This window comes from Anguilla anguilla, chromosome 12 (assembly GCF_013347855.1).
Source record: "Anguilla anguilla isolate fAngAng1 chromosome 12, fAngAng1.pri, whole genome shotgun sequence".
Classification (NCBI taxonomy): Eukaryota; Metazoa; Chordata; class Actinopteri; order Anguilliformes; family Anguillidae; genus Anguilla; species Anguilla anguilla.
The window spans coordinates 32690167-32710273 of record NC_049212.1 but is presented as its reverse complement, the minus strand read 5'-3'; the positions used below and the strand labels follow the sequence as shown (position 1 = coordinate 32710273).

The following is a 20107-nucleotide window of genomic DNA, read 5'->3' as shown; positions in this document are numbered from 1 at the left end:
AAGACTGATAAAGCACTCTGGGTAAATGCCATGCCACCACTCACGCCACACACGGCACAAACTGCCGCTCCACGGAACGGCAATGGAAGGAAGGCAAGGTAAACTCTCCCGTTTGAGCGGGAAACCTACATTCAGAAAGCTTAGGATCAGAAAGAAAACAAACCCGTTTACTGGCGGCTTATAACCTGTCCCCTATACTTACATACTAATACATATTATTAAAAAAACAAACACAAATACAAAAACAAATCCCTAAAAAGGCAGCCAATCAGCAGTCTGGAGGTGGTCCACACACGCCCACCAAAACAGGGGAGGAGAAACGCCAGGCCGTTTGAGTCCGAGGAGAACCAGGTGACCACACCCACACTTCCCTGCATGGAGTTGGGCTCGAAACCTTTTTTTTTTTTCATTTTTAACCATGCCAGTGGGCGCGATACCGTAACACAGGGGTCTCCTGTGCACTCCGAAATAGCGGGGCCCTCCCTCAGAAGTCGCTCCACAGGACGGCCCGTCGGCTCTTGTCCACGCTCACCACGTACTGCCCGGAGGCGGACCAGGACAAAGCGTTGACTGAGGAACTGCAGGACAGAGAGCTTCAGTCACATCTAAGGCAAGGATCCATCACACCACAGCATAACATACACATATGTACAGAGACACATAAATACAAGACAGAGAGCGTTGGTCACATCTAATGCAAAGGATCCATCACACCACAGCATAACATACACATATGTACAGAGACACATAAATACAAGACAGAGAGCTTTGGTCACATCTAATGCAAAGGATCCATCACACCACAGCATAACATACACATACGTACATAAATGCACATATTAACCCTGTCTGCAGAAATTAACAACAAATTTCTCCTTTCGTATGATTGTATATTTTGGACAGCTACATGTTTTCATGAATATTCTCTGTATAAGCGTTTTCAGAGTTACAGTGTTTTAAACACGTATTTCCATAAAGCCATGTTTGCCGACAAAATCAAAATTCAGTCCACGCATGACGAATGGCAGGATGCCTAATGAAGTCCATCGTGACCACTTACAAAACCCAAAAACAAATAAACTTGCCCAAAATGTGCTGCGGCTTGTTTGCAAGTTAAGCTTGCAGAGTTATTGGGTACAGTGTGAACTTGGGGGAACGCTTGGAACAAATTCTCCCTTCTACTGAACCCACGGGACTACTGAGCGTGAACATCTTCTGCTTCAACTGACGCGTGGTTTAGCCGCGATCAGCGCACACTGCGACTGCAGCCAGGCCAAAGATGGGCGGGGGCGGCGGCTGACGTCAAAGGGAGACTGCAGGCCCAGGGGACCCGACATTTCATCACTGCTTGAGGACAGACTGTAAAACGCTAAGGACAAACCGCTAACATCTATTACCGCCAGTAACGAACAGCTGGGGCCTTCCCTCTGGCTGTGCAGTGATGTCACACCAAACAGGACTAGTCTACAGTGACATCGCACATAAAACAGCACCAGGTAAACAGTGACATCACACACTGAACAGGAGCAGGTAAACAGTGACATCACACACTGAACAGGACAGGCAAACAGTGACATCACACACTGAACAGGAGCAGGTAAACAATGACATCACACACTGAACAGGATCAGGTAAACAGTGACATCACACACTGAACAGGACAGGTAAACAAAGACATCACACACTGAACAGGAGCAGGTAAACAGTGACATCACACACTGAACAGGACAGGCAAACAGTGACATCACACACTGAACAGGAGCAGGTAAACAGTGACATCACACACTGAACAGGATCAGGTAAACAGTGACATCACACACTGAACAGGACAGGTAAACAACGACATCACACACTGAACAGGACAGGTATGTTACCTGTGCATGCCAGGCAAGCAGGTCTCCAGGTTGCCAGAGTTGACGTTCCAGATGTAGACAGCACCGTCTGCTGAACCCGCGGCGAGATAGTTTCCATCGGGGCTGGAACACGAGAAGAGACAGCCGTTACCCTCCCCATACATAAAGGAAAATGTTTGGTTTTTTAAAACGGCAATAATGGAGATGTAAGGGTTTTTTTTCCCCCCCGCTATGTACATCGTGAAACTTTTGAAGCTGTACTGCATTTTGTTTCTGACCTTCTGCATCATTTTAGAAAGTGAACTATTAACTGGTAGATAATCAATATAATATAGAACAGAGGGACATAGCATAATGAATGATGAGAACAGGCTATGCAGCCCATCTGAACTCACCATTTACCTCCTGCAATCAATGTACATAAACAACACACGTTACATTACATTACAGGCATTTGGCAGACGCTCTTATCCAGAGCGACGTACAACAAAGTGTATAACCATAACCAGGAACAAGTATGACGAAACCCCTAGAGAGACTGAATGAGACACTGGACTAAGCAAATAAACTGGTGAGAACAAAATTGTTAAATACTCTTAATTATGCAGTAAAAAAAAAAAACTATTTGCTAGACCACGCAGAGTAGGAGGAAATGCATGGTCCACTGTAGGGACGGCCCAACCCTGACTCTGATGACATGGTCGAATGATTCAAGTTTTCTGTAGCATAATAACAGAGTTTTTTTTCCCCCTGCAACCAGACACGACCATACTGTGAGCATAAAATGCCTGTTTTTGTGGGATGAGTTCTTAGCATCTGTTTGGATTATTATTAAGACCTATTGCGCAAAAGTATTTGTTGAACTTGGAGACGAGGACTCTATTCGGAGCGCAGGAGATTTCGAGGGACATTTCTGGCAAGTGAAGTGCGTAAAAAACAACGCCCACTGCGAAGGACCCGGTGTTTACATCCCGGACGAGCGGCGGACTCCTCATTTCCTCCTAATGATGGCAAATGGGTGGATTTTCAGCCTCTCTGGGGACGGGGAGCTCAGTCTGCCCTGCGGGCAGACGGGAAACTTTTGGATCCAAATGAAAGAACATTGCTCGGAATTACAGTCAGGTTTCGGTCACGCACGGAGGTTCGGCAGGGCGAGGAAAAAGGCAGAACCGGAACTCAAGTCAAGTACAAGCACGGGAAAACACTAGCCAACACTTCCAAATACTTCTGCAGCTTTGAGAGGCCAGACTGCATATTTAACAAAAGAAAATTACATCGGTTAGTAACAGCTGCTCCATAAACCTGGCTATTCCCCTTGTAAATGAGGTCACTAACTCTGGAACAGAACGCTCACAGGTGCTGTACTAAGCAGCACACACAGTCCCCTCTGGAACAGAACGCTCACAGGTGCTGTACTAAGCAGCTCACAGGCCCCTCTGGAACAGAACTCTCACAGGTACTGTAGCACACCCAGGCTCCTCTGAGGCCCGCTAATGAAACTGGTAAGCAACACCAGAAGACCTCATCTTCAGAAACTGCTTCCCTTTTCTTACCTCCACTGCCAAGATACATATCGATACTGACAGCAAGAACATAAATACATAAGTTACTCTAGACTCTAGTGGCCGCTAAATGCTTAATATGCAAACAAAATAATTAAATTAAAAATAAAAATAAAATAAATACCTCTCCTTCAAGAGAAGCCATCCCATAAATGCATTTAAACTAGTAGTTTCCCCACCCAGAAACATGTATTCCATGCATTAAGCACTTCATGCTCAAAGATAGCAAGACTCACTGTTCAGAAATTAACTGTAAAATTAAAGTGACTGTTTAACATGATGTCATTTCTGCTCTGCACACATTTGAATGGTCTGCATGGAAAAAGATAATCTGCTCTTGTAACCGCACACATAATTTGCATTAATGTTTCATGCATTTTCAGTCAGGACTAAATCACTGAGAAGCCTCAAATGAAAGCCTCTTTTGGCTTCACAGTGCTTTCGCTGTGACCAGAGACCTACAGTCCGGGAAGAACGCGTCTTTCCCTGCTTCTGCCCATTTTTAATGTAGTCAAAAAAACGCCCCAGAGCGAAAGAAAACAAAATGATTCTTGGAAAAATGCAGTGAGAAAACTGTGATGCTAAACAGCACACATCCCTCCCACCAGCTGCCATTACTCCAGGGCCTCCAGCTCTTCGGCTCAAAGGGCTATTTAGTCTCACAAAAACGCAAATGCTAAACCCCACATGACATTCTGGGAAACGTGCTCAGCGCATCACTCCAGTGCGTCAGGCGGACGCCAAAAACATTCGGTCCAAAAGCATTCAAGTCAACAGCACACAGTTATGGTGCATAGAAATTACGGGGGGGGGGGGGGGGACTTCCCCATATACTCACATATGAAGGGACATGTGATGAGATGTGTTTTTCAAGCAGATTTACCCATACCACATTTCTTAAAATATGTAGTGCTTACTATTGTACATCGCAACCACACACTCTTCCTGTTTAGCTTACAGAAGACTCCCATAGCGCATTTCTTTTGGTCTTCACCACACCACATGGAAAAGCCATGCACTGCATTCTGGGAGAATTATATTTGGATGAAGCTAGCCCAGAAATTGGTAATGGTAGCATAAATTGTCCTTCCTCGTTTGAGTCGGCTCACCTGAAGATGGCCTTGGTACTGTCGCATCCACACTTGAAACCATCGGCTCTATGAGAAGCAGAAATGTAACAATTTAAATGCATTTCATTAGTGTGTGAAACCATAAAACCTTTAAGCAAAAAGAATAATGATCCAGACAGACAAAAGTCATTCCACGGTTCCAATGTAGGCTAAACATGTCCTTAACTTGAACTGCTTCCGTAAATATCCAGCTGCACAAATGGATTGTTCGTAAAAATGTAATCTGCACGAGTCTCACTGGACAAGATGTGTGAATGCCATGCACTATAATGTATAAACGGTAATAAAGATCATTACATTTAAGATCTAGGAACCATAGCCCCGGATTTCTGTTTGAAGGGGAACAGTTTGACTGATGGACCCCCTTGTACAGCTCTACCTGTAGGTCCTCCTGGAGTTGCTCATCCTCAGATCCACCACCTGCAGGCTCTCGTCTCGGGAGCAGCTGAGGAGTTGCCGGTGGTCGGGGCAGATGTCCAGTGATGTCACCTTCCCCTGCAGAGGAACTTCCTGTGTGCAGCTCGCTGCCCTGAGGACAGACCGCACAGTTACACTGAGTATGTACAACTACACACACAGCTACACTGAGCATGTACAATACAACTACACACACAGTTACACTGAACATGTACAATACAGCTACACACACACAGCCACACTGAGTATGTACAACTACACACACAGCTACATTGAATATGTACAACTACACACACAGCTACACTGAACATGTACAATACAGCTACACACACACAGCCACACTGAGTATGTACAACTACACACACAGCTACATTGAATATGTACAACTACACACACAGCTACACTGAGCATGTACAATACAACTACACACACAGCCACACTGAGTATGTACAACTACACACACATAACCTGCATGGTTGGTTTCAAAAGGTACATTTCAGTCCATTTATCCGTTTTAATTCCAGTAGTATTCATAGCAAGAGATGCAGGAGTGTAGGGAAACCAGCATATTCAGTGGCTGGATTCTAAGGGTCTACTATCGAGAAAAAAAAAATCCTGAGGAATTGATCAGAATGGCACTGAGAATATGAAGAGCCAAGAAATTAATAAGCCAATCGTAAATAAATAATTGCGTAGATTATCTTGCTGAAATTTTGAAATTCAGGATGGAGGAAATCCCATTACAGGGAAAAGCAGAGTTAATTATGTGGGCCAACTGTTGCTAGGCGACAGCCGAGAGAGAATGAGCCAGGCTGCAGCTCCAGATTCAATTCAAGAGTGCATAAGAGGCGACTACCCCTGCCTTTCTACAGCTCTCTCTCTCTCCGTCTCGGTCTCTCTCTCACACACACGTAAACACACACACACACACACACGTAAACACACACACACACACACACACACTTCAGTTGGTTTCATGGCCCGGGGTGTAACCATCAGCTGCTGTGACTCACCTTACGGCACCAGACCAGAATGATCACATTCACAGATAAATGAAGTACACCATCAGTAACCAAAATGGCTGCCGAATAGCCTCAGTTTATGAATAAACGCGGGGAGTCGGCATCCGCACACTGTCGGAATCTACATGCAAATTCATAGGCACCATTTCCAAACAGCGAGTCGGAAACAGTGGGGGTGAAATTTATACGAATACCCTGAGCGTGTGCAAACTGTCTTAAAGACCTCGCAACATTTGCATTTCACAGCAAATCGCTTCTGCTTCAGCGCTTTCACACACATTTGGGATCCGAGTATCTGTGGAAATGGTTCTGCACGCTTCTCTACAGACTGAACACATTGTAGTGGTCTGTTATGTACTGAAGTCTTGGAACAAAGCACGTTTGCAAAGGCATTTTTTTTAAAATTCAGGGCTACATGTGTGCCACCAATGAAATGTAAGTAAAGACTAGAACAAATCTAATTCTGAAGGCATTATCGCGCTTGGAAAGTGCTCTTCCTCTGGCTCTCATTACACAGTGCTGATGCTCTCCTCACAGAGACGGCCATTTTAAATACACACCGTTTCTGGAGGGCTTACATCTCCTAATCACTTCTGGTTTGGCAAAAGTAGACAAAGGGAAATTTGGACAAGCCTTTAAAAATCACAAAAGGGACCAAAAAAGTTAATTAGAAATGTTTTTCCAAGTTGAGCTCTGCCAGTAAGTCAAGGCGGAAATTAGTTTAAGGTTGATTCTACACTGAAATTTCACACGGAGAGTTAATCGATGCATGTAAGAGCTCGCCAGGTCATGCAGACCCTCTGGGTGTTGAAGTCCAGGTATGATGCTGTGCTGGATGCTCTCCAGACTGTAGGCAAATCACGAACTTACATGGGCTGAATGGCCTCCTCTTGTCATTATGCATTCTTATGTTCTCTGTACCACGCACAAAAGTATCCTACACCTCAACCATACACTTTCATTTATTTATTTATTTTGACCAACGTCCTGCTTAGCTCCCTACGATGCACGACTGGAGGTCCTGTTACCTGCTGTCCCAGAAGCGGATCTTCCTGTCGTAGTGCCCGCTGATGATGAAATACTCCGAGCAGACCACGTCACTGCAGTACGACAGAACGTCGATGGTCTGGATGCCTGCGGGGGGAGAGAGAGAGCGCTTCTAAACGACTGGTCCACAGAATGGCTCCAGAGACTCCAGAGGTCCCAGATACCACAGACTGGGCCTTACATGCAGATGCACTGCACAGCCATCTCACACAAGCCCGCCATAATGGAACGTTCTGCATCTGACCCACACATGGCGTGTGCTCCTGCCGATCAATCATATATTCAACACGGGGGTAACACACAATGCTCTAAGAGCCATCGCATGAGGCACATTTAAATACCATTTATCAGAACATGAAAACACTTCTGATGCCAGCACAACCAACTAACAGGGCCGATAAAAGCAGGAAGGACTCTCACGCTCAGTATCGAACAATAATAAAATGCAGAAGAGAGCAGAATTTAAACAAGAAATAAAAACCACACGCAGGAAGTAAAAAAACCCACTTCTGCTGTATGGCAAAACTTGATGACAGATAAAGGGTTGGGTGGACAACTGTGGGTAATGTGCCTGAAATGACTTCTGGGTAAAGACTGTCCTGTCCTGGATGTCTCTCTCAATACCATGGCAGAATGCCTGAACTCGTACAGATTTATCACCAGTAAACTATTTCATTTAACACACATGAAATTGATTTCATTACTAATTCAGTTTGACTAAAGTACGTTTGTGCATTGATTTTGTTTTTATTATTTTGGGAAGAGCATACAGAATGTTTTATGGCAGTATGCAATAAAATATGAACACAGGATTGAGAAGAGATTCAAACTTTGTTTGGCATTAATTTTTGCTCCATCATTTCAGAACACTGAAGGTGTTAAATGTGTAGCACAAATTAGACATGAGAAGTCAGAGGATCAAGTAGGCAGTCCATGACCTATTTTTAACTTATTAAAGTGCTACTTTATCAAGACCAGGGCTGCCCAACCCTGGTCCTGGAGATCTACAGTCATGTATGTTTTTACTCCAACCCAAACAAAGCACACATCATTAAACAGCTAGAGATCTCATTAAGCTCCTAATTAGTAAAATCAGGTGTGCCAAATTTGGGTTTAAATGAATACCGTCAGGACGGTAGATCTCCAGGAACAGGGTTGGGCAGCCCTGCTCTAGCTATTAAATGAGGTGCTCTTTTTTAGGGCTGAAATCAAAACCTACAGCACAGCAGATCACCAAGACCAGGGTTGAGAAGCCCAGCTGTGAAATGTTTTAAGGCAGATAGAACACACAGGAAAGCCTCTTATGTGAATAACCTTCCTCACAGAAAGGGAGACATGAGGAAGACTCTGGCTTTGACTCACAGGCTGCGCGTTGGAGATCCCAAACCTTGACGGTTCTGTCAGCACTTCCTGTCACCACCTGCCGTAGGCTGCACTTGAACTTGGCCGCTGTGACTTTGCGGGAGTGGCCAGTCAAGGTGAACTGCAGGACACAGACAAGACATTCAGCCTGGGCATACGCGCATGCAAGTGTGACAGAATTCTCTGCTGATAATTCCAGTTTAAACCAGTCTAAGCTGGTCCAGCTGGTTTAAGCTGCGTTTCTGACACTTTAAGATGGTCAACCAGCTCTTCACCTGACCAGCCTATAGAGTCAGCTAGTTGACTAGTTTCACTACCAGCTTACTCTACCAGCTTAACCAGCTTTGACCAGCTCTGTCCATAGCTAGAGACAAGCTTTCACCAGCCACAGACCAGCTACAAGTGTCAAAACAGCCTAAATCATCTGAAACCAGCTTAGAATCCCAGCCGGTCTTAGCTGGAATTTTCAGATGGGTTGTTTTTTTATACAAGAAGGAGACTCAGAGTGTTCTGAGCCACTGATTAATCATGACCTTGTGTAGGTGGGACCCAAGGGGGGGGGGCAGAATCAAATCCAGCCAAGTCAACCAATGATCTACAAGAGAACGCTGGCCACGACATTGTGGAGCCAATCAGACTGTAGGAAACCAATCTCACAAGCTGTTATCTCCCTTTTGAGAGTAGCTCTGGGGTTATGACTGGTTTTTACCCAGTTTGCTGACTGTTCAAACTGGCATGAGAATTTTCTGCAGTAACATTTACAGTTTGATATTATATGATCACTGAAACACAGTTTGTGTTGCTGCAAGACTTCGTAATGAGTGACATCAAGCTAGTGCACAAGAAAGTGGCTGCTCACTGAAAAACTTTTCCCTTTCATTTCATTTTAAATGTATTTATTCCGTCCCGTTTCCCCTGACTGTTCAAGGCTGACGGTAGCTACGTCATCCATGAATTTTCCGAGACGTCCCAACCCAATCAGTGGGAGCCCTGCACGCTGTCACTCTTAGCCGCGGCCCCGTTCTCCGACGGCTCGACGAGGGACATGCCTGGAACAGCAGAAGCGGTGCCTACCTTGGGCGCGCAGTCATCCAGGCTCCAATACAGGGCCGACTTGTCATACGACGCCGCTAAAATCTTGGTCCCCTGATTTAAGAAACAAAACGAAAACGACAGCGTACACCCCCGCGTTAAAACATTTGACTTCCCGAACAAATCCTTGCAGCGGTTAAAGCAGTGGCAAGTTGCCTTCACGCGTACAAACGAACAGCAGGCAAATATTAGGCCACGCCTACCCTGAGGTACTGAATTGATGTTTCCTTACTAATTAACCTCCAATGCAATAACATTCACAGCATCAAACAAGTGGGCAGGCAGGTAGGTGCCTTTGAAACGGCTTGTACTTACGGTCGGGTCGAATTCTATGCTCGTTATTCCCTCGTTGCTGCCATCAAGTGAGCCTCTGTTGTACAGCATGCCTGTCGCCAAGGAAGAAAACATGCTAGGATTCACAATGCATGCATACAAAATGGGTTATCACCATCTCAGCATCACGACCAATCGTAATTATCATTACGCAAACAGGATACCGTTAAGTGACATATTAGATGCAAGAGCGGCAACTATAGGTACACTGCTTTTAAGTACCGAAGAATTGCAAAATATAAACCATGTCCAGCAAAGAGCAAGATATTTCAAAAATAGATTTCTGTTTGTGACTCTATATCCACGGTGTATGCATTACACCTTAAGAGAACTTTTAAAATCCACCAAATCAGAATCTCGAATTTTGTGTGTGAGGGTGGAAATGAAATCATTATGCATGACTACTTAGCAATGAAATAAGAGGTGAAAACTGGACATATTAAAATCCACCTCAATTACCAATAGCCTCAATGCGTGCTTGTTTCTGTTGTGGTCCAGCGCATAAGAACTGAAGTCAAGGCCTAAATTGGCTGCTGATGGATAAAGAAACCATTGGCCGCACTTACACCTGGCCAATTCTCGCATCTTGATCATCTAGAATATATCTGGATTGGTATTATCCACATAAAAAATGCAAGTGTAAATGCACTTGAGACGCGTTAAGAACAGATTCAAATCCGATCGCCTAAACCACTTCAGTAGGTGGTCTGAGACGCAATCGAGACCAATGTTACACAAGTCTAAATGTGTCAGATTTTCCAAGACGCACACGACAACCAAAAATCCTCCCATGTATAACGTCACCCGATGTAGCTCTTCCCCCAAAGCAGAACACAGGTAGCTTCACCATTAAAACCAAGAGGTGGGCGATACAAAACAGGAAGTGGGTTGTCAGGGTTTTGCATTGTAGGTGAAAAACAGAAATCAGATTTCAATCCAGCTAACCAGAGACACAACTGAATACAAAGTGTAAATGCAATGGAGCTAAATCTTATCCGGATGCAATCTAGATGCAGGTCACGTGAGCAGGTGTAAAATGGGGCCCGAGAAACCTGGAGAAACTCTGGCTCTCCAGGACTGAAGTTTGATATCCCTGTAAAAGGCCATACTGCCATCTGCTGGGGAAAGGCTGCACTCTTTGGGAATACATCACTAAGGCTGGGTGTTTTTCACAGGAAATATTGGCAGAAGCAGAATAAATCAGCAAAAGAGTATAAAAAAAACATTAATTAAACATTAATTTAATAAAAAATGAATGAAATAACATGTGCAACTGTCGCAATTGCTTGATATGTCAAAAACTACCTGCAGTGACATCACAGGAACTGCCCACCCGTTATAGAGAGTACCTGCAGCGACATCACAGGAACTGCCCACCCGTTATAGAGAGTACCTGCAGTGATATCACAGGAGCTGCCCACCCCTGTTATAGACAGCACCTGCAGTGACATCACAGGAACTGCCCACCACTGTTACAGAGAGCACCTGCAGTGACATCACAGGAACTGCCCATCCCTGTTATAGAGAGTACCTGCAGTGACATCCCAGAGCTTAATCACTCTGTCAGTGCCTCCTGTAGCCAGCAGGTTCGAGCTGGAGCTGAAGCGGACTGCATTGATGCCCAGTTCATGTGCGTCCTTGGGGAAGACAGAGACAATGATAATGTTCAAACTGTCAAGAAACTGAAAAGCACAAGAAATTAATGAATCTAATTTTGGTTAGATTTTATTATTATTTTTTCTTCCCCCAATTGGACATTCCCATATGAAATCCATGCAGAAATTCAGGCGTTGTTGTGAGAAGTTGGGGTGGGCAACGGTGGCCGAATTATTTCGATTCAAATAAGCACCATGGTGTAGAATCTGCCCCCTGTCTATATAATGGGCTTGAGCATGAGCCTTATGACCGCACGTAAGAACAGGGCCATCACATCACTCTCATCCTCTTCATCGACGCTCAACGCCACACAGAAGAGCAAGGAACCCAGTTCAGATAGTCCGAAACGACACAGGAGGGAGAGCGGCCAAATCTGAACAAAGTAACACGGTTTGCTTTGCCCAGCGATGCTTAACCATCACACAGAGAGGCAATTAAAGACGTGAACAAAACTGGCTTTATCTACACACAGAGATAACATTTATTGCGGCAATATCTTTATGGAATTGGAATTAAATTCTTCTTTTTAATTTTTAATTTAGGTAGTGTTTTCATTATTTTAATAATTTACCCAGGTCTGCTAATGATATTCTGTTCATAGAGACAGGAACCAAATTCTTGTCTGAAACACCAATTGCTCATTCTGTCACCTACATTACATTACATTACATTACATTACAGGCATTTAGCAGATGCTCTTATCCAGAGCGACTTACAGAACTTTTACAAAGCATTTTTTACATTGTATCCATTTATACAGCTGGATATATGCTGAAGCAATGCAGGTTAAGTACCTTGCTCAAGGGTACAACGGCAGTGTCCTTACCCGGGAATCGAACCTGCGACCTTTCGGTTACAAGTCTAGTTCCTTACCCACTGTGCTACACTCCGTCCTACCTAGAACATTCCTTTGAAAGGTACCAATGGCAGTTTTCAGATTTGAGGCTAACTACTGTGCAATGGGGATTATTGTTAACTATTAGATCCAGGAATCATCAACATTGTTTATCTGGGGACTAAAACTAGGCGATCACGAGAAATTTTTTGCAAGAATAACGTTTTGGACTTCAGTAGTCAATGGCACCAAACAGCTTGTGCTTTGTGGATTTTCACAATGTAACTTCCCATTTTGTACATACTGCTTACATTGCATGTGATGTGACATGCATGGGCTAAAGGTCTCTGCATATTGCACTGGATAGGGGAATTTTCTTACTGTAACCAATTACAGCTGCTATTATTATTATTATTGTTATTATTATTATTATTAATGTTGTTGATATTAGTAGTAGTAGTTGTAGTAATAGTAGTACTAGTATCATTACCACTAATATTTTCACTACTATTATTACTACTACTGGTACTACCACTATTATTATTATTATTATTATTATTATTATTATTAAGAGAAATCTATATAAACTTCAAAATAAAAAAACAAATAAGAAATAAGGCATGAAAGAAAAAGACCCATTTCCTGAAACCCATGCTGCTGGGTTTGGTGTTTTTTAAATACCAAGCCACAAAGTATGTAAAACAAGTCTCTTTTTTTTGTTTTTTTTTAAACAAGGAAGTTCTATGCTGAAACCAACCTATCACCGATCGCCATGGTTCTCTGTGGCTTCTCTGAGGTATTCAAAGGGAAATCTCCCAGCATGCTCTGCGCCAGAGAGCAGCTTTGTTAGGAAAACAGAGACAGTGCTTTGTGCAAAACAGGGCGGGGGGGGGGGGGGAGGATGGGCTGTCAAAAACACTGATCTCAAGGCAGTTAAATCACCACACCCCACAAATGCTGCCTTTTCATAACAACATGCCATGATTCACTGTATTCTTTTCCCTGACTCCCCCCCCACCCCATCACTGTCGATGTGCTGCAATTCTGTCGAGTCAGCCAATGAGGAGTGTGACAGAGTAACGGACACTTCACAATCCGCCGTTGGAAAGTGACGTTTGTTAGTTACGGTTCAGCACTTCCCATGACCATCGTTAACCCATTAAAATGCAGTTCGGGTTTTACCATTTCAGAACTGCAGCGTGTGAACATACCGACGTCTCTGTTCAGAACTGATAGTGGAATTACAACTATGCGCACGTTCATCATGACACGGGAAGAATGACAGCCAGAACCAAGGTCAAATACTTCATCTCAAACACCCTTCAGGTACCAAGTACTATTCCTGCCGACTACAGGCAATTTAAAGAGAACAACATTCAATTTCTGTCAGCATTCAGAAAACAAGTTCCTATTTCATATGACTGTATCATTTTTTTCAGTAACACATTTTGTTGAAATATGTAGCGAAGTGTTATCACATTTTTACATCTAATAGGTTTAAGTATTTCAAATGCATATTTCACCCAATTGTGGTGACACTTCTGAATTGACAGCCATACATACATTCATACATACATATGAAAATTATGGCTGTTTGCCGGGACATGCACACATATTCTGACATTACGTTTTTTTACCAGGACGAGCACACATATTCAGACATTACGGTTTATTACCAGGAAGTGCAGAGCTTTAGCAGGGACCCTTGCAGCCACGCATATTCCAACAGGGGCATAGATGTCCTCTTCTAGACTGGATACTGTGTTCCCCCGCCTCTTCTTTCTAAAGACAAACCACACATCCGTGCCTCAGAGAACTGAACTAAGATCAGTCTAGCCTTTTGACTCATAATATTTCTGCATCTAGACTTTTGTGCAGGAATGTGGAGGACTCTGTGCAGGAATGTGGAAGACTCTGACAAACTTCTTTTGTTCACTCAGCGTCAGTAACTAGCAGTGCAAGACAAATTCTTCTCAATAAAAAAAATACCAAGAGAAGCACACCCAAACTGCAAGGTCATGGGCTCATAAAGCTCAGGAACCACCGTCCTGAGCTCTGGAAACAAGAGATGGCCATCTTCTGACATCGGAAGATGGAAGAGAAAACTGTACGTGCAGGAGGACTTGGCCACCTTAATACTGAATGCCTGGTACAGCCAATCAGATTCATTCACCGAGTTCCATTTTCAAACGCTAGTGTCTTTGTAAAGAGAGATAAAGTCGAATGTAAAGCTCACATAGTGATTTTGAGGGGACGACCAGAGGTGCAGTGTGGAGGAACTTACTCAAAGAGCTCTTTAATGGAGTCTAGAATCCGTGGTGAAGTAGCGGAGGCTGACCTGGAAAAAAGATTGTTTGCCGACAGATAAAAATAATTCCTGGATTCTAGGTTCCGAGATTACAGCACGGATGAATCTATGGCCGCATGCCTCCAGGATATTGTGTGGCTCAAGTTTTAAGACAATTTATATTTCAGCTACACAATTCTGTTGTGAACCTGAAAAAATTGAATGTCCTTTGGTTTCCTACCGAAACAGACGACGATGAAATCTCTCCGAATTCTCAGGGCTCCTACTCTTTGGTGATGCTGGTTTGGTAGGAACCCCGGAGCCAAACCCTCTGGAAACGATGACAAAAATGAGAGACACACAGTACAGTGACGGCAAGCCCAAATGTCCCCTCGATGAAACTTCTCCACTTGCTGTAGTTCTACCTCTTAACGTCCTGACTGTGCTAAATCGGTCAGACCAGGTTGACAAAGCAGAGGAACCAAGTTCCCAGGATGCACTTTGCTGAGAAACCAAAGGTCAATTACTCATTTGACAAATCATGATCTTGCGTTAGTGGGAGGAGGTCAGTAACACCAGCTCAACTACCAACCTACAACTGGACACTGGTAAAACTTGCTAGAATGAATCATATTGGAAGATATGAACCACAGAATACTTCCCCTTCCAGAAGCTACAGAGATATAGAGCATCGGGTCAAGACTATGCCTGCTGTATCAGATGTGAGCCAGAAAGCACAATTAAAACTGAAGACTTCTGCAGCTAATCCACAGAGGAGGGCAACCGAAAAGGATTATTTCTGTGCCGTTCAACCTCGGGAACAACAACTCATCAGTGAAAAGCACCAGTTAAGAAGGAAATATTAATCATGTAGCTGAAGGCCCCCGGTCCCAGAGGCTTCCCAGAAGTGGGCACGATACTGAAACAGTTGCAGCAGCTGTCACGGGTGCAAATACTCTCCAGAGCAACCCAGGTGATACTCTCAGGTACCTGAATGTTTCCCAGGTGTTTTGTCACTGGAAGCTGAATGGACAAAACCTCCCTGTAGACTGCCTAGATTCACTAATACACACAGCTTTGATTTGTGAAGGCACAGTTCACTCGGTTCTGTTTCTCTGACCCCTCTTTCATTAAATTTACACTAAAACATTTAGTAGAGATCTTATCCACAACCACACTTGATCAAGGGTACAGCAGCAGTATCCCAACTGGGACTCAAACCCGCAAACCTTCTGAGGTTATTGTTCACAGGGTGAATCAAACAAAATGGAGGTTTGAGACATTAACAGGACATCTGCAGTACTTACACGTCGATGTCCAATTCTTTCTTTGTGGCCGTCTCAAGCTCCTTTTGAAGACTGGCTTCTCTTGCACTGTGAGAGTTGATACACAAGAAATGCATAAGGAAGGGCCGTCTCAGAGGAAGGGCATAACCAACACTGAACTATCAGCAAACCCAACCATGATTTACCCAACCTTTCACAGCATAATACAGTCACTTCTTTAAGTGTAGTTATTCAAAGAATAATAATAACCAAGAAAATGTTGGAAATGTTCTGTCAAAGCTGTATTATATTATCAGAGCAGAAATAATGTAAAATGATGGCTGTTTATGAAATGAAGCATTCAACTAACGTGCTAAATAATTCCTAAAGTACATGCAAAATATACCCATGGATAACAAAAATACAAATAAATAAACAACGCACCATTGAATCCTCAAAATTCAAATATCTTTAAAAGCCTCTTCAAGATGCTTTACTTAAGTATTTCCGTGCGATTTTTGCAAGAATTGTGCAAATTGTGAAGTGAGATACAAATCGTTTTATTCTCCTGCATTGGGAGGAGCTACCTTAACTCCTCCCAATAGAGAACGCAAGGATGGAGGAATCAAGGAAACGTGTATTAGGCAAATGGATTTTCCTTGTTCAGTCAAGCATCAGTTTGAAGCCACGTAAATTACAGACGCGGCAGATGGGGAGAAGTGAAGCCACAGGTTGATCGTTCATACACGTTCGAAAAAAAATACTTCCGCAAAGGATGCACTCGTCTTTCCTTGCTCGAGTATCCTTCGGGAGCCTCCTAACTCCTCGCATCTAGCTCCTTCAAGGAGCGTTTGACAGGTTGGAAAGTCCGATTTCCAGGTCAGTTGAGGACCGAGAAGACAAGCACGGATAAAATAAGTGATTAGAAAGAGCCTACAGCTCCCGGGCTGCTTCCATCCTCACTGCTTCCTAACTGCAATATCTTCCAACTGGTAAGAGGAGTTCCTGGAGCTTTTCACAGAATGTCCAATGCCAAAATATCGTAATTGCCCCTGCCCCTTCCCCTTGATCTTTCAGAAAGGTAAATAACATACTTATAACCCAGGCCCCTCCCCCTTGACCTTTCAGAGGCCAATGGCAGATCGGTTTGTTAGGTCTCTCAGGCAGACTCACCGCACTCTCTTCTCGTTCTTGCTGTTCATGTTGGCGGCAGCCAGGCGCTTGCTCTGGATCATGTCCTCCAGCAGCTCGGAGCCACGAACCTTCTCCACGCGGTAGGTCTGGTCCATCACGTGGTGCCTCTCCAGCAGGGAGTCGTACTCCCGTTTCAGAGTGCAGTTGCCCTCCCGCACCTCCTCCACCCGGGCCTGCAGACTCAGAAACTCCGCCTCCACCGCTCCCAGTCGCCTCTTCACCTCACACATCCTTTGGGGAGGGGGGAATGACACGTGCAATTCAGGCAAAGCTGGCTATGCTACTGCTAACTCTTTAACTGCGGCCCACAGGGAAACAAGCTACTGCACCTACATTCACTAGAACTGGGTCAAATACAGATGTGAATCATCCGGTAACTCTCTAGGAACTGTTAAAATTAAAAAACACTCCAGGAGATACCTCAATAATTTCAAAATCAAATTCACAGAATACAGTTGTTTCTTTTGAAATTGTCAGTAATCTGCAGGAATTATCAGTTATCTGAAGGTTGATGTCAAATGCATGTGACCCAGGTGAGACAGAAGCTCACTTTTGACTCTTTTCCTTTCAATATCTATCTCAGTCTACAAGGAGATTGATCAATATTAAGACCGTGTACAAACAGCTGAATGTCAAAATGGATGGTAGACATCCGTGATTGTTTTGCATTTTTTACTTTTTCTTTTTGTTCACTTCATGGGAGTACAAGTCCTCACCTGGCATGTTGCTCGTCAAGTACAGAGTCTTTGATTCTTATCGCCTGTTGCAGTTCCACCACCTGGTAAGCCAACTGCAAGGAAAGGCAAAGTCTCTCTGAACAAAGGTAGAGATTAAAAACAGCCCTGTTTGGTACAACAGTTTCATATGGAACTGAATCCTAACCCTAACCCTAACTGAACTTCTTTTTGAAAGTACAGAGAAAGGTGGTAAAAATGTAGGGATTCACTCTCCAGATGCTGTTTATATAAACAAAAAAATAAAATAAAATAATAATAATAATAAAAAGACTGAAGAGTGATGGCTAACCCATACCAAAAAAGGTTACATTAATCCTGAATTATTTTCTGCAGAAATACAAATTAACAATATCAGGGCTTATTCACTTCCATTGATGCATAAAGTATCCAGACTAACACCTGATGATTGCTGTAAATCTAGTGCAAGGATGACTGTGGTAAATCTAGCACGTGGTAGATTAAGTGCTTCAGTTTTTCTACAACACTGACTCATAAATGATGATGTACGGTCTTGTGATTAGTCACCCCCTTTACGGTCTTCAGTGAACTTTGTATCATCTAAATAAAGCTCCTTCCTCAAGCCGATCGGCTTTGAAATAAAGGCTGACTGAGCCTCAAAATAAAATACCATTACATGATGCAAAGGCCATTAAATTTACTGTACAAACTGCTTCTCATACATCTCCACTTGTTTTCCTGAGGACTCGTACTGCATTCGCATCTTGAGAAATCACAGATGAGAAAGAGTCTTTGCAAGGCTGCAACGGGTGCCTGTAAGATCCAAAAAGAGAAGTGATTTAAAAATGTGCATCCCTAGGACAATAACAGAGTAGGCTACATTAAAATTGCAATGTAACACCTATATACGATACGATTCCACGTGTCTATATCCTAACTTTATCCACAATGACCTAAAAAGGATTAAACAAATGTGTTTTGGCCTTAAGCCTTCACAGGGTAAAATCCAAATGTGTTGTTTCTTGATGTTGTAGCTCGTTGCCATGCCTCCTAGTTTGACTTAACATAACTTTCTTACCTAGTCTATAGTTAATGTCAGTTTTATTGGACAAAAAAAAAACAACATTTCTTCTTTTTTTACACCAAGGCTGGAATTTTTCCTCCTGAGTGAAGTGCTTCTATTTTTCTATGTGTCTAGGTAGTAAAGTGAAAGCACCATAAACCATTACCAGTGTTAAAATTACCTTGCCACAGATCCCAGAATACCTTGTGCGATTAATGCTTTCTGATGTGAACGCTCCAAGAGCTTTACATCTGGAGAAAAATAAAAGACAAGCAGGATAGACCCCGTGTACACGAACAGCAACATTTGCGTACAAGTTTTACACATACTTGTGAAAGACAGATTTCATTTACACCTCGGTGTCAATATTTGGCTCAATTCTAAGAATCAGAATTGGGACTAGATTCGCGGTACTACTATGTTAGTTAATCGCTTGTTTTAACGCACCAGTAAATGTGTCGACAAGAAAAGTAATACAAACTGTGTGACATGTATCCGTTTGGGAAAAAAAACCTAGAGTAGCCTACAAACCAAAGAGAAACCAGAATAATACTGTGTGCACAACTTCAGTTCGCATACATTTCCGGGATGGACTCCTTTGCTTCTTTCTCCATACCAAAAGGTAGCTAGCGAGCATCAATCATGTATAATCCAAAGCGAAACTATTCTTCCGTGCTGTCATACAAGATTTGACTTGCAAACAAAAGGGAAACAAATGGCCTGGTCCGCTTTAAACAATCTGTGATAGCTGACTTCGCTCAATCGGTGCGTCCCGCAAAAATGAGCTACTCGGGCATTAGCTGCCAGACGATGAGACACTTGATGAGTTAGCAGAGTTCGCAAAGCATTCAAAATAAACACTTTGCAGGCTTGCCAGATAGCATGCAAACTAAGAAATGAACCTGCTAAATAACAGAAAATTAATTCGACAACATACATGATAGTATAACATCTTGAAACATAATCTTCTGAGATCTGTCCCGAAGTTTTAGCTGGCGGATTATGTGCCGTTTCCATTTCTCCGCTGTGGTTTCTGTAGTGGAGCTGACCCTCCCTGCTTCGCTAGGCGAACCCAGACATTCGAATGCGGCCATGGTCGACCGGAGCATCCACATCAATATCCAAAAGCATGGCAAAGGCGTTGTGTGGGGTGTCACTCAAAAATCATTTTGGATTGTTCCCATTGTCTAACCACCGAAACGCCGCTGTCACCACTGCAAACCAAAGTCGACTGCGGGAACAACAACTTGGTCGACCAATCAGATCACAGATCACCGGTTTTTCTAAATTCTGA

The 20107-nt window shown here is 43.4% G+C and overlaps 1 protein-coding gene across 3 annotated transcripts; it reads right to left on the bottom strand.

The window, feature by feature from the left end:
* Positions 1 to 376: 376 nt before the first annotated feature.
* On the bottom strand, positions 377 to 20077 carry LOC118209998 (autophagy-related protein 16-2). 3 transcript variants are annotated; one of them, XM_035385781.1, is made up of 18 exons: positions 19751 to 20077; positions 18995 to 19064; positions 18473 to 18563; positions 17772 to 17845; positions 17035 to 17286; positions 15904 to 15969; positions 14838 to 14927; positions 14594 to 14647; positions 13986 to 14091; positions 11350 to 11455; positions 9801 to 9871; positions 9468 to 9539; positions 8394 to 8514; positions 7013 to 7118; positions 4925 to 5074; positions 4525 to 4572; positions 1875 to 1976; positions 377 to 578 (listed from the first exon to the last, which is right to left on the bottom strand). In XM_035385781.1, exons 1-18 carry the CDS (start codon positions 19926 to 19928, stop codon positions 485 to 487), a joined length of 1851 nt encoding a protein of 616 aa, XP_035241672.1. In that variant the 5' UTR covers positions 19929 to 20077; the 3' UTR covers positions 377 to 484. The 3 variants fall into 3 exon arrangements, with proteins under 3 accessions (XP_035241672.1, XP_035241674.1, XP_035241673.1); XM_035385783.1 differs by lacking the exon at positions 19751 to 20077 and adding an exon at positions 19393 to 19704; XM_035385782.1 differs by lacking the exon at positions 14594 to 14647.
* Between the last annotated feature and the right edge of the window lie 30 nt (positions 20078 to 20107).

What these genes read in the sequence shown, in the direction of transcription:
- LOC118209998 (XM_035385781.1), bottom strand. Translation starts at nt 19,928, where the DNA reads ATGTGGATGCTCCGGTCGACCATGGCCGCATTCGAATGTCTGGGTTCG. An exon ending in TGGATGACTGCGCGCCCAAG is followed by an intron (nt 8,515 to 9,467) that starts GTAGGCACCGCT and finishes TGTGTCCTGCAG; the next exon opens with TTCACCTTGACTGGCCACTC. An exon ending in GGATCTCCAACGCGCAGCCT is followed by an intron (nt 7,119 to 8,393) that starts GTGAGTCAAAGC and finishes CTCCCCCCGCAG; the next exon opens with GCATCCAGACCATCGACGTT.